This window comes from Tachyglossus aculeatus, chromosome 17, assembly GCF_015852505.1.
Source record: "Tachyglossus aculeatus isolate mTacAcu1 chromosome 17, mTacAcu1.pri, whole genome shotgun sequence".
Classification (NCBI taxonomy): domain Eukaryota; kingdom Metazoa; phylum Chordata; class Mammalia; order Monotremata; family Tachyglossidae; genus Tachyglossus; species Tachyglossus aculeatus.
The window spans coordinates 9,302,597-9,317,278 of NC_052082.1; the positions used below are offsets into that span (position 1 = coordinate 9,302,597).

General features: G+C 42.4%; 1 protein-coding gene across 1 annotated transcript in view; it reads right to left on the reverse strand.

Moving 5' to 3' along the window:
* The window catches only part of ANKRD17 (ankyrin repeat domain 17), a 119,591-nt gene that overhangs the window by 85,973 nt on the left and 18,936 nt on the right, over positions 1–14,682 (reverse strand). The window contains 1 exon segment of the mRNA XM_038759530.1: positions 1,560–1,713. Within this exon segment, the coding sequence (XP_038615458.1) occupies positions 1,560–1,713 (154 nt within the window).

Sequence of the window (14,682 nt, forward strand, 5' to 3'; positions counted from 1 at the left end):
AAAGGCCAACAAAATGCTGGGCATTTCTAAAAAAGGTACAGAAAATCAAAGGTGCGGTTTGATTTCCGTTTTTAAAAAAAAATCACTCATAGAACATCCACCACACATGGGATACCTGGCATTTGGATATGAGATGTGGAAAGAATACCCAAGAAGGGCAGTCAATGTGACTACAACACAGAAACCGCCTGAGGTTTGAACGAAAGAATTACGATGCTTCAGGCTGGAAACACTCAGGCCGAGATAAATGTGGACAGGGCAAACACAGAATTATTGTTCACCAAATCTCTCAATCCGAGGATGACGGGGGCAGGAGAGATCCACTGAAGCCTGAAGATAGCAGGTTTCCAAACGAGGGAAACAAGTTGTCACACAGCGGGTGATAAGCAGACGGAACTGAATGCCAGAGGAAGTTTTGCGGGCCCCAAAATACCAGTGGGATCCGGAAAACTCACGGATGAGGGAGCTCCTTACTCTATTTAGAGCTAGGAAAACTGGGGATTGAGTGGAGAGGGTTAGGGATCTCAGATGGCCCATTAGGACTTGAGAGGACCGATGCTCAGCCTTTGACTTCAAGCAGCCTGCTCTGCTCCAAGCAGAACGATCAATCAATCGTATTTATTGAGCGCTTACTGTGTGCAGAGTAAGCACACAGTATATATGTATATATGTTTGTACATATTTATTACCCTATTTATTTATTTATTTATTTTGCTTGTACATAGCTATTTATTTTATTTTGTTAGTATATTTGGTTTTGTTCTCTGTCTCCCCCTTGTAGACTGTGAGCCCACTGTTGGGTAGGGACTGTCTCTATATGTTGCCAATTTGTACTTCCCAAGCGCTTAGTACAGTGCTCTGCACATAGTAAGCACTCAATAAATACGATTGATGATGATGATGCAGAGCACTGTACTAAGCGCTTGGGATGAGCCGAAGTGAACCGGTTTGGTCCAGAGTTAACTTTATTAAAGATGTGTGTGGGGCACCCAAACACCACTGACTGGTAAAATGTTCCAAAAAATATTTCCCTCCCTTTGCAGCCCGTGAATGCCTCTGAGTTTTTGCCTTCTAGAGCGCAAATCGGGGTTCCGTATCCACCTCAGGAAAAAAGTATGCTAAAATGATTCTACCAACATCCAGATGGTATTAGGAAACTCAAATGGGTTTCCGATGACAGGAGCTGAGGAAATCTGCAAATCACTCAGAAAAGTTACACCTATCTCCAAACATTTTGGAGAAGCAGCGTGGCTCAGTGGAAAGAGCCCGGGCTTTGGAGTCGGAGGTCATGGGGTCTAATCCCGGCTCCGCCGCTTGTCAGCTGTGTGACCTTGGGTAAGTCACTTTACCTTCTCTGGGCCTCAGTTACCTCATCGGTGAAAGTTACCTGATCACCTTGTAACCTCCCCAGCGCTCAGAACAGTGCTTTGCACATAGTAAGTGCTTACTAAATGCCATCATTATTATTATTATTTCTTAATACAACACACATGAAAGCACCCAGCCTTTCAAACACAGGTACCCATCCCTCGATTTCACTATTTGACCGAACAACAAACCTGCTGCTTCCAGCAGAGCTTCCAACCGGGCTTGGGTTTCTGGATCTACCGTCCTCAGGTCTGCCCCATCAGCCGTGCCCGACAGGAGCAGCTTGGAAGCTGTTTCCAGCATGGGATTTTCTAAGTCATCCTGATCCAAAATGAATGATTCCACCTGAAAAAAGGAGACACGCCCATTTTAATGCAATCCGCGGTTACAAGCATGATACATTAAGGATCTTTGATTGAAGCTAGTGGAAGGGTCAGTTTGGCTGTGTCTAGCAATTCTCCAAGGGAAGCAGAAAACCTGTTTCAAATAAAAGCAAATCTATGCTTTGTCATCGCTTATTGTGTGTTGGGTGTTAACCTGGGATTAAAAAGCAAGATCACTCTCTGTCAATTTTTTGTTAGTTTGACAGGCTTTTTTTCCTCTGGCCTATTACAATATTTTAAGCGTAACAGTACTTAGGTAACCTGATAAATATTTCTCATACTGAGATGCAAGTGCCAAGAGTGAAAATGGTGATTCAAGACGAACACTTTCTTAATGATGCTATTATAAAACTCTCCCCCTGGTCAAAATTCCCCTTAACCAAAAGCATAGGCAGTTTAGTTTAACACGAAATAGAGGAACTACTTGATAAATTTTACAAGGTTCAGTATCAAAATTCAAAGTACCTTAGAGAATTTAAAAGTTCCCAGTAAAATTTCATAGCTGGCCATTCTTTCATATCTTTCCCCCCAGTTTCCACGTACTCCGAAACAAAAATGGAAACTTTATGGAATTATACAATAAGGCATTTAACAAGTCCTTTGCAGATACTGGGGAGGTGAGCACTACTGAGAAACAATTCAAGGGTAAAAGAAATGTATCCGCTTTTATGGTAGCGGAAAACGCACAGTTGGGTAACGGCGCTTACGGAACTGTAACAAAATTTTCCCCATCGGGATGGAGCTTTGACGGCGGAGCAAACACGTGCTTTGTAAAAATCTGGTGTCATTGTCTGGGAAACTTATTTCTAGTATAAAGCTTAGCTTAATAGCCTATTTACAAACACAACACGCCAAGAGGATTCTTCAAAACACATTCTCCGCATCCCTCAAAGGATCATTCCATGGAGGGGGTGATTAAACATGGGGGAAGGCAGCACAAGACAAATGCAGGGCCCACAGGAGAACAGTCAGAAAGAAGCGGCTATGTGTAAGATGGAGACCAAAAAATTCACAAATACACACACACCCTACAGTTGGCTCTTACGAAACCAAATTGTGTGGTAAAGTTCAGTTGGTCATATGGGATAGAGAAATAAAAGATGATGTGTGTACAAGGAGCTATATGTGTGTGGGGGGTGTTGGAAATTCAGCCCACCTCGAACCCCATGATCTTCGACGAATGCTGATTCCCAACTTCAGACATGATAACTGATTAACTTCTCCCCGTGATGTCTCAGCAAAATACACTTTCACAATTTTTTAATCTTGCTTTAAGTAGTAAATCAAGTACTGCAGGAATCGGGTTGGTGGGGGGAGGGAGACTAATAGTCATTTTCTGGCATTGTGACTCAATAACTTCACGAGGCCTACCACACGCAGAAATAACTAATTTCTTGCACTCATTACTTTTTTTAATTCTTCCCCACATTAACTACAAAAAGTTTTTCATGTTTTGAATTTTAATCATGCTGCTTTTGTCAAGCGACCAACAGATTTGAAGGGAAGACGGAGGCTAAGTGCTTGAAAAGTAAAACCTCACAGATATGAAACAGCTGGTCAAAGGTTGCTCTCAAAGACAAAAAATGGTCTCTTTTGTGGGGAGAGCCCCCTCCAATATCCATAGTCAGGACAGATCCGCCATTTTAAACCCTCTTATTGCACAAAAACCAAAATTATTTTTTACAGGGTGGGATGGAGCCTGGGTTTAACATAACGAATTACACAACAGAGCAAAAAACACTATGAAAGCAGAAAGACATGAGCAGACGTGGACATTATATCTTCTGTGCAAAACTATAGTTCCCAAGCATATGCTTTATCCTCTACGCCACACTGTTTCTGTTACCACCCGACAATACTACCCTGTAAGTTCCTTTTGGGCGAGGGGAGCATTTAACTGGCTACTACAGTCTCCTGTGCGCTTAGTACACTTCTCTGCACACAGGTGCTCAATACCACTGATTCTCTGCTTTGAAATGCATCCCTTCCCTTGGGTGAGTAGATGGTCGGTCAATCGTATTTACTGAGCGCCTACTGTGTTCGTGATTGAAGGGGCAGGGAAAAAGATAATCATATTGCTGAAAAGTGTGACTCTATATAACACGAAGGAAACTGGAAAAATTCAACTGAGAGCTAAAAATCATTACCTTTCAAAAACACTCTAACAATTGAAAAAATATATCTTGCTTAAAGAGAAGTTAGGTTATGTTTGCACCTGAGGTCGGTCAAATTCATTTGTCATAGCACATGGATAAGAATGTTTTCCTAATAGATAGTTTGAACATAAGCGCCCATCGTGGCTCAGTGGAAAGAGCTTGGGAGTCAGAGGTCATGGGTTCGAATCCCTGCTCCGCCGCTTGTCAGCTGTGTGACTCTGGGCAAGTCACTTCACTTCTCTGTGCCTCAGTTCCCTCATCTGTAAAATGGGGATTAAAACTGTGAGCCCCTCGTAGGACAACCTGATCAACTTGTATCCTCCCCAGCGCTTAGAACAGGGCTTTGCACATAGTAAGCACTTAAATGTTTGTACAGATTTTTTACTCTATTTTACTTGTACATATTTACTATTCTATTTATTTTGTTAAAGATGTGCATCTAGCTTTAATTAATCAATCAATCAATCGTAGTTATTGAGCGCTTACTGTGTGCAGAGCACTGTACTAAGCGCTTGGGAAGGACAAGTTGGCAACATATAGAGACAGTCCCTACCCAACAGTGGGCTCACAGTCTAAAAGGGGGAGACAGAGAACAAAACCAAACATACTAACAAAATAAAATAAATAGAATAGATATGTACAGGTAAAATAGAGTTATAAATATGTACAAGCATATATACATATATACAGGTAATTCTATTTAATTTAATTCTATTCTATTTAATTCTATTTGTTCTGACGACTTGACACCTGTCCATATGTTTTGTTTTGTTGTCTGTCTCCCCCTTCTAGACTGTGAGCCCACTGTTGGATAGGGACCGTCTCTATATGTTGCCAATTTGGACTTCCCAAGCGCTTAGTCCAGTGCTCTGCACACAGTAAGCGCTCAATAAATATGACAATGAATGAATAAATGCCATTATTATTATTATTATCATTATCTGCCTGAAACAATTTAAATGACGCTTCCCTTGGAGGTGGGGGAGTGGGCAGATTCAGTGACACCTGGACAGCCCTTTAAATAACCACACTTGATCCTTTAATCAACTTTACTCAGCACCGAAAGGAGTGTGCGCTGCTCACAACTTAAGAGGATGGTAAAACTGTACATGAAGATACACATGAGACAAAAGAAAATTCAATAAAGAGGATGTAGGAAAAAAAATAGGCCAACGCAACACTAGAAATACCAAGTCCCTATACTTGGCAGTGGGTCTTTTAGCTACCTTAGCCATAGTTCCAATGACTAATTTGACTTCACCAGATAGCTCTATGTGAAAGGATCCATGCCACCCAAGTCTGTTACTACCAATCAATCAATCAATCGTATTTATTGAGCGCTTACTGTGTGCAGAGCACTGTACTAAGCGCTTGGGAAGTACAAGTTGGCAACATATAGAGACAGTCCCTACTAAACAGTGGGCTACCAGTCTACCAGTGTGGGCTCACACTACCAGTTCTGGCAGTGAGACTTCGGTTGCCATGAAAGGTGGGTGGCTGAATCAGTGAGCGGCAACCTATGCATGCAAGTCAGAGTGTTCCCAAGTTAAGAAAGGGCTCGGGCTGTAGACGTCCTGGATTTTTTTTTTTAAAAGGTATTCACTTCTCTGGGCCTCAGTTACCTCATCTGTAAAATGGGGATTAAGACCGAGAGTCCCACTCGGGACACGGATTAGAGCCGGGATTAGAACCCACAACCTTCTGACTCCTGGGTCAGTGCTCTACCCATTAGGTAATGCTGCTCATGCTAGCTTGCCGTCTAGAGAGCCTGGAATGCCCTCCCTCTGCCCATCCGCCAAGCTAGCTCTCTCCCTCCCTTCAAGGCCCTGCTGAGAGCTCACCTCCTCCAGGAGGCCTTCCCAGACTGAGCCCCTTCCTTCCTCTCCCCCTCGCCCCCCTCTCCATCCCCCCCATCTTACCTCCTTCCCTTCCCCACAGCACCTGTATATATGTATATATGTTTGTACATATTTATTACTCTATTTTACTTGTACATATCTATCCTATTTATTTTATTTTGTTAGTATGTTTGGTTTTGTTCTCTGTCTCCCCCTTTTAGACTGTGAGCCCACTGTTGGGTAGGGACTGTCTCTATATGTTGCCAATTTGTACTTCCCAAGCACTTAGTACAGTGCTCTGCACATAGTAAGCGCTCAATAAATACTATTGATGATGATGATGAGAGGGAAACTAGCCACGAACTATTCTTATGTAGGTCACCTGAGTCCTTCATGCCCTTCTCATACCATAGAACCTAGAGTCTCTGCTACCTCCAGTAGGTGAGAATAATAATAATAATGGCATTTGTTAAGCGCTTACTATGTGCAGAGCACTGTTCTAAGCGCTGGGGGGGATACAAGGTGATCAAGTTGTCCCACGTGGGGCTCACAGTCTTAATCCCCATTTTACCGATGAGGGAACTGAGGCTCTGAGAAGTTAAGTGACTTGCCCAAGGTCACACAGCGGACATGTGGCGGAGTCGGGACTTGAACCCATGACCTCTGACTCCAAAGCCCGTGCTCTTTCCGATGAGCCACACTGCTTCTCTGAAGACTCAAGCTTCCTTTCCATTCCGATTTATGAAATGGGAAGTTTAAAGTATGGAAGGCGAAGAAAAACTCAGGACAGGGAGAAAGGCTTCCTGAAGTAATCGCTTCTTAAGCTCTTTGTTGCCTTATCATTTGAAAGATACATATGTGTAGAAATGGAACATATTGAGCCTTGTGATGAACACTGAGGGCCCAAGGAGGTCAAGGAATATTTTATGTCCCCGGTAAGTTTCAAATTCCCTGCAAGTTTGGGTGAGAGCCAGGGAGACTGGGAATGGATTTTCACACCAGTCAACAAATAGCGGCAGGAGGAAGATTTGAGGTCTCTGTTCCCACTCTTGCAATGCAGAACAATGTTAAGTATGCTGCTACATTTCAGAACAGAAGTGAGGAAATGCAATAATTTTGTACACTTAGATGATTTTTTTTTTTTTTTTGCTACACCCAAAGGGAACCTTCTGGGCCGTTTAAAATATTTCAACTGGTAGCAAGCATTGTTTATCTAACACCTTCTCTATGTAAATTTTTTATTTCCTTTCCTAATTCTCCAAATAACGAGAATTACAACTAGCATTTAAGGACATTTTTCTGGTGGGAGTTTCAACAGTCTAGCCGTCCCAGGCATCTTCTTATGTTTAATCCATCAGCATAGAGCCTGTTGCCATAGCATGACCTGTATGTATGATTTCTTTTTATAGAGAACTTTCGACTTTCCATCTTGATTATATGCTCAAATCACGAAAGTACTTCTGAATACTAGAATTTCTTAAAGAATCTAGTATAATTAAAAGAGGAAGTGCGGGCAGGTGAGTGTGGTTAAATAATACATCTCAGAGTAACTGGAACAATTGTTAATCGGATTTTAGTGCCTTTCCCAATTTTACAAGAAGTTAGGCTAACAAACCACTTCAGGCAGGAAGCCCTCAAAATCCAGATCCTGCTTTTCCAGTATCAACTTTTATTATATCTTACCCTGTTGGGAAGCCTGGCACTGGGGATCACTTAATAGTAATAATAATGATAATTATTATTATTATTATGGTATTTGTTAAGCGCTTACTATGTGCCAGGAGCAGTAGTAAGCGCTGGGGTAGATACAAGCAAATTGGGTTGGACACAGTCCCTGCCCCACTTAGGGTTCACAGTCTTAATCCCCATTTTACAGATGAGGTAACTGAAGCTCAGAGAAGCAGCGACTTGCCCAAGGTCACACAGCAGACAAGTGGTGGAGCCAGGATCATTCATTCATTCAATCGTATTTATTGAGCGCTTACTGTGTGCAGGGCACTGTACTAAGCGCTTGGGAAGTCCAAGTTGGCAACATATAGAGACGGTCCCTACCCAACAGTGAGCTCACAGTCTAGAAGGGGGAGACAGACAACAAAACAAAACATATTAACAAAATAAAATAAACAGAATATGCACAAGTAAAATAAATAAATCATAAATAATAAAATATAAATATGTAAACATTATATAAATAAATAACAATAATAAATAAATTGTGAATAAATAAATAAATAAATAAATTGTGAATGAATAAAGTGCTTTGCACATAGTAAGCGCTCAATAAATATGATTGATGATGATGATAAATAAATAAATAAATAGATAGATAGATAGGAGCAGAACCCATGACCCTCAGAATTCCAGGGTCATGCTCTAGCCATTACACCAAGCTGCTTCTCAGTGTCATATTAAATCAGTACCTCGCTAATTAGATATACTTAAGTGCCTTGCTCTGTGCCAAGCCCTGCTCAGCGTGAGGATAGAAAGACGATCCTCTAAGGAGCAGGAAGGTAGGTACCTTATCCCCATTTTAGAGATGAAGCGAGGTCAAATGACTTGGCCAAGGCCACCGGCAGGCCTGTGGCAGAGGCGGGATTAGAATTTCGGTCGCCGAGCCCCAGTCCTATGTTCTTTCCACCGGGGAAATTTGATTTCATTTGTGGGTTCGATTGCATTTGTCGGTCATCTTAGGGTTCCTCTTCCTCCTCTCCCACAGGCCCCACACTTTATCCCCGGGCCTGGAACTAGCTTCTGAAAGATCTACCCCCCGTTCACGTCAGGGCTTAATTATCACTAGGATGAATTTACGGACAGAGAGCGCAGAAAGAATGGGAGACAAAACGACCTCAGATCCCCTGTGAAAGCTGTTCTTTCTTTATCACAGTTTCTAGGCAGCACGCACAGCTGTCCTTGCCTCGGAACTTCACTTTCCCCATCCTCCTCACTGGCTCACCCCGCAACCTTGAAATAGCTCCATAGCTCGAATAAAGTTAAGAGTCCATCGATTCATTTCACAATTGAAAAGAACTAAAATTAAAGACAAGGCACTTAGTACAGTGCTCTGTACGGCACTCAATCAACACCACTGATTGACAGAAATAAATGGTTGAACGCAAGCTGCCTTTTGGCTGAATAGATTATGAAAGAGAACGCTGCAAATTAAACACTGGATTTACACTGAATTCAAACTATTTCATTCTTGGCAAATACAGTGCTGCATGAACATTCCAGTACACTTGTTACGCTTTTTAATACTCTGATATTGTTTTTGATCCAAGTTATCGATCTCAGACATGCATTACTGAGAAGCAGTGTGGCTTAGTGGAAATCAGTCAATCAATCAATCAATCATATTTATTGAGCGCTTACTGTGTGCAGAGCACCGTACTAAGCGCTTGGGAAGGACAAGTTGGCAACATATAGAGACAGTCCCTACCCAACAGTGGGTTCACAGTCTAGAAGGGGGAGACAGAGAACAAAACCAAATATACTAACAAAATAAAATAAATAGAATAGACATGTACAAGCAAAATAAATAAATAAATAAATAGAGTAATAAGTAAAATAAATAAATACATAGAGTAATCCCGGGCTTGGGAGTCAGAGGTCATGGGTTCTAATCCTGGCTCCGCCACTTGCCCGCTGGGTGACAACGGGCAAGTCATTTCACTTCTCTGGGCCTCAGTTCCCTCACCTGGAAAATGGGGATGAAGACTGTGAGTCCCATGCGGGACAACCCGATTACCTTGTATCTCCCCCAGCGCTTAGAACAGTGCTTGGCACATTGTAAGCACTTAACAAATACCATCATCATTATTATTATCACCACCTGTTTACATGTTTTATTTTGTTGCCTATCACCCTTTTCTAGACTGTGAGCCCGTTGTGAGGTAGGGACCGTCTCTTTATGTTGCTGACTTGTACTTCCCAAGCGCTTAGAACAGTGCTTTGCAGACGGTGAGCACTCAATCAATGCGACCGAATGAATGAATTATTATTATATTCATGGGCTTTTGAGGTATTTTCTATGGGAAACCATCCTTTAACACCTTTGTCCTCAACACTATTTTCAAAGACCCAATACCGAGCAATGAGCAGGGCAGAGCACACTGTTGGGTAAACGGTGGTATCATCATCATCATCAATCGTGTTTATTGAGCGCTTACTATGTGCAGAGCACTGTACTAAGCGCTTGGGAAGTACAAATTGGCAACATAGAGAGACGGTCCCTACCCAACAGTGGGCTCACAGTCTAAAAGGGGGAGACAGAGAACAAAACCAAACATACTAACAAAATAAAATAAATAGAATAGATATGTACAAATAAAATAAATAAATAAATAGAGTAATAAATATGTACAAACATATATATATGACATATATATGTGGTATCGACACCTCTCTACTTGTTTTGTTTTGTTGTCTGTCTCCCCCTTCTAAACTGTGAGCCCGTTGTTGGGGAGGGACCGTTTCTATCTGTTGCCGATTTGTACTTCCCAAGCGCTTTGTACAGTGCTCTATACACTGTAGGCGCTCAATACGTACGACTGATTGAATGAATAGATGTTTTGAAGAGCTTCCCACTGAAGTGAGCTACGGAGGCAGTGTGGCTTAATGGACCGATCATCTCATGGGGAGCCAGGAGACTCCGTGTCTGGTCACGGCTCCGCACCCCAGCCTGCTGGGTGACCCTGGGGAAGTTGCCTCACTTCTCTGGGCCTCGCTCTGCGCACCGCTAAAATGGAAGTATGACAGACAGAGCCGGTGTGGAGCCAATGATTGTGCTCAATCTCAACCCTCTTTCTATAATAATAATAATAATAACAATGATGGCATTTATTAAGCATTTACTATGTGCAAAGCGCTGTTCTAAGTGCTGGGGAGGTTACAAGGTGATCAGGTTGTCCCCCGGGGTGCGCACAGTCTTAACTCCCATTTTACAGATGAGGGAACTGAGGCACAGAAGTTAAGTGATTTGCCCAAAGTCACACGGCTGACAGTTGGCGAAGCTGGGATTTGAACCCATGACCTCTGACTCCAAAGTCCATGCTCTTTCCAGTGAGCCACGCTGCTTCTCCGCTAAATAATTTTCTCTGCCGAATAACGCTGCTTTTTTTTAAATTCAGCAAGCCATAACTACATTTTAGACACAATAAATTAGGTCACTTAAGGTCAGGTCGCACCACAACAAAAATTCACTTTCAGCTCAAATATAAACAAAACGCTTTACTGAGCTATGTAGCCTGGCAAAGTGATTACATTCATACTTTCAATCAATCAATGGTATTTATTGAGTGCTTACTATGTGCAGAGCGGGTATGATGTAAGAGAAATAGCAGACACATTCCCTACCCATAGTGAGCTGCATTTGTGAAACTCCCCTCAATTTAAACAAGAACCCCTCAAATTGAAGTTACAAATAGGATACTCCTCACAGTAGGATTTCTTTTACTCTAAGGTACTTCAAGTTTACTCCCATTTAGTTTTTTAATGGATTCCATCACACCACTGAAGCAGCGTGGCTCGGTGGAAAGAGCCCGGGCTTTGGAGTCACAGGTCATCATCATCATCATCAATCGTATTTATTGAGCGCTTACTATGTGCAGAGCCCTGTACTAAGCGCTTGGGAAGTACAAATTGGCAACATATAGAGACAGTCCCTACCCAACAGTGGGCTCACAGTCTAAAAGGGGGAGACAGAGAACAAAACCAAACATACTAACAAAATAAAATAGAATAGATATGTACAAATAAAATAAATAAATAAATAGAGTAATAAATATGTACAAACATATATACATATATACAGGTGCTGTGGGGAAGGGAAGGAGGTAAGATGGGGGGGATGGAGAGGGGGATGAGGGGGAGAGGAAGGAAGGGGCCTTCCTCTTCCATGAGAGGAAGGTCATGGGTTCAAATCCCAGCTCTGCCAATTGTCAGCTGTGTGACTTTGGGCAAGTCACTTAACTTCTCTGGGCCTCAGTTCCCTCATCTGTAAAATGGGGATTAAGGCTGTGAGCCCCACGAGGGACAACCTGATCGCCTTGTAACCTCCCCCGGCGCTTAGAACAGTGCTTTGCACATAGTAAGCGCTTAATAAATGCCATCATCATCTACTGCATGTATTGGCAGTTTTGGTGGCCATTCTGAGAGGATAAGATTAGGGACAAAGAGGGAAGTCTCTTGTCCAACTCCTAGTTAACTTCCAGCTGATGATCCCACCATTTCTCTTCTTCCAACAATCCACACCCCATCCTTCTGCTAGCATGAGACGCAGACATTATCCAGCTGAAAGGTAATGAGGAGGTCATTCCCACACTTCAATAATCCGACCGGCTACCCCATCTTCAGGGAATAGCTTGTGTCAATTCAGAAGGGAATTCTGTCCTGCGAACCACAACAGAAAAAGCACGTTATGTGGCTTCCTGGGGTTCATCTTAGAACCCAATTCTAGCCTTTTGGTGCCCTGGATAGTAATTCATGACGTTTAGAATCCATTTTTGGCATATAGAAACAGCTGCAGTTTTAAAAATTCAACTGTACCATGAAAAAACTGCATTTTCACTAAAAGACAATACTCAAAATGCCAGCTATGTATTTAGAACCCTACAATTACAGATGAAATCACAACTGTGACTTTATTTCCAAAGTTCAAAAAAACCCAAAAACTTCCAAAACGTTCTTCGAACTCCAAAATATTAAAATTGCAGCTTGAAATTTCACTTTTCAAAGGGAGAAATCAATCAGTGGTATTTGAGGGCTTTACTGCGTGCGCTCTACTAAGCCCCTGGAAGAGTACAAGACAACAGAGTTGGAAGACATGTTCCCTGCCCACAAGAAACTTACAGTCTAGAGGGAAACATTAGAAAGTATTACAGATAGGGGAAGGAGCAGGGTATAAGACTCTGCCAGACGAAGCCCGTTGTTGGGTAGGGACCGTCTCTCTATGTTGCTGATTTGTACTTCCCAAGCGCTTAGTACAGTGCTCTGCACACAATAAGTGCTCAATAAATATGATTGAATGAATGGGTGCAGATGAGTTCTCTGAAGGAGTGGGTGTAAGCGGAGAACAGACTGTGAGCCCGTTGTTGGAAAGGGACCGTGTCTATATGTTGCCAACTTGTAGTTCCCAAGTGCCTAGTACAGTGCTCTGCACACAGTAAGCGCTCAATAAATACGTTTGAAAGAACAGAAGAGGAACCAGAACCGAGCCATTAGGGACGCCCAGTTCGCGAGTGCCAATTCACCTTCAGTTTCCTTAAACAGAGCTGCCCCTTGTATTCACCTATGAATGCATGTGTGGCTGAAAAGGCCATTGTGGGATCCCCAGTCCTGGCTGAGCTTGGAATTAGAACAGTCCTTTGTAAAACAGAGCGGTTCCTAGAAAAGGCCACTAGATTTCGACTCTAGACAATGACTTTTGCGGTTCTTAATGGGAGCGGTGTGTTCGACTTCTGCGTATTTAGTCTTTCGTTCTAGAGCTCCTGGACCTGAGGCCCTGGCTCTGCTCATTCGATGCTGTGAAGGGAATCGCTTAGTGTAGATCAAATCCAGGAAGGATTATGATGAAGAAGGGGCTGACCAATTCATCGTTCCCCTGGATCTCTACAGTGGACCACGAGGAAATACTTCGGATAAAGTTTTTCCTTCCCCTTAGCAGACTTTTAAATTGCTTCACTGTAAGGGCAGTTTAACAGTAGCCCAAGCTACCCAGGAAGATGGTGGAATTGTCAAAGGAGGCAAGGCGGCAATCTGCTCTGGAGGAATTGGGCACTTTTTTGACTGTCTTCACTGTCTTCACTGTTGAAAAGATTGAAGTGGTTTTCATAACGCAGTGCACGTATTGTGCTTCAGAAACACTTTAATACTTTGCATCTTCCTGTCCTCATCCTACCTCCATAACATGACTGGTATTCTGCAGAAAACTTACCTTGTGGCGATAGTGCATACCCAAGACAGGACTAAATGACCTCTCCTGGCCCTAGGAGTGATTGACCATCAAAACCACTTCCCTGCACCACATTTTGAAAGGAAAACCTCAAGCCTCTCAAAGATCTAAGTCCTTTAAATGAAACGAAATGCCTCTCTCCCCAATTACTAGGCAGATGTCAAAGATCCAAGTCTTCATCTGTCCTGCCTTCTGGCTGGCTATAAAAACAAATTAATAATTGTCACATGAAATACTTGTGTCTGATTTGTTATTTCCTACTCAGTTGCTCCATTTCTATATCAACTGAATGCAAGAGTTATTCATCTCCAGAGATACTTATTCTGTTATTCTAATTATCACTGTCCTTATTTGCACTCTTTGCAAAAGAGCCTGTTAATCCCCAAACACAACAATGCCCACCAATAAAACCAATTCAAAAGCATACTAACCAACGAATATTAAGGCATTAGACTCCCAGCTGAAGAAAAATGTAAAAAAAAATAGAGAAAATTGAACTTTAAAGTTTTTCGCTCACTGTAAATTCCTAAATCTACCAATCCTGGGGGTCACAGTCTAACGAGCTCCTTTGATGGGTAACTTGAGCAATGGAAAACAAGGAGTTACATTTCCCCACAGTGGGAGACCACTTGTGCATAACAAACCTAGGGCAAGAACTAGTGTAGCTTGGAGCTAACATTGTGCGGGAGAACCAGTTTTGGGTGGGATTGATGCTGAATAGAGGAGTAAGCAGGGGCCTAAAGAGTGAGCCCGTGTTGGAAACCTTTATTTCATATGCATGGGGGCTGGGGAAAATTCAAGTTTTCCCTCAGTGAGATCAGAGCACTGGCATTTGTTTTAGATTTTTCATAAGCATGCATATCTCTTTTAAATGGTCTTCGGTATGCACTATCGCCACAAGGTAAGTTTTCTGCAGAATACCAGTCATGTTATGGAGGTAGGATGAGGACAGGAAGATGCAAAGTATTAAAGTGTTTCCGAAGCACAAT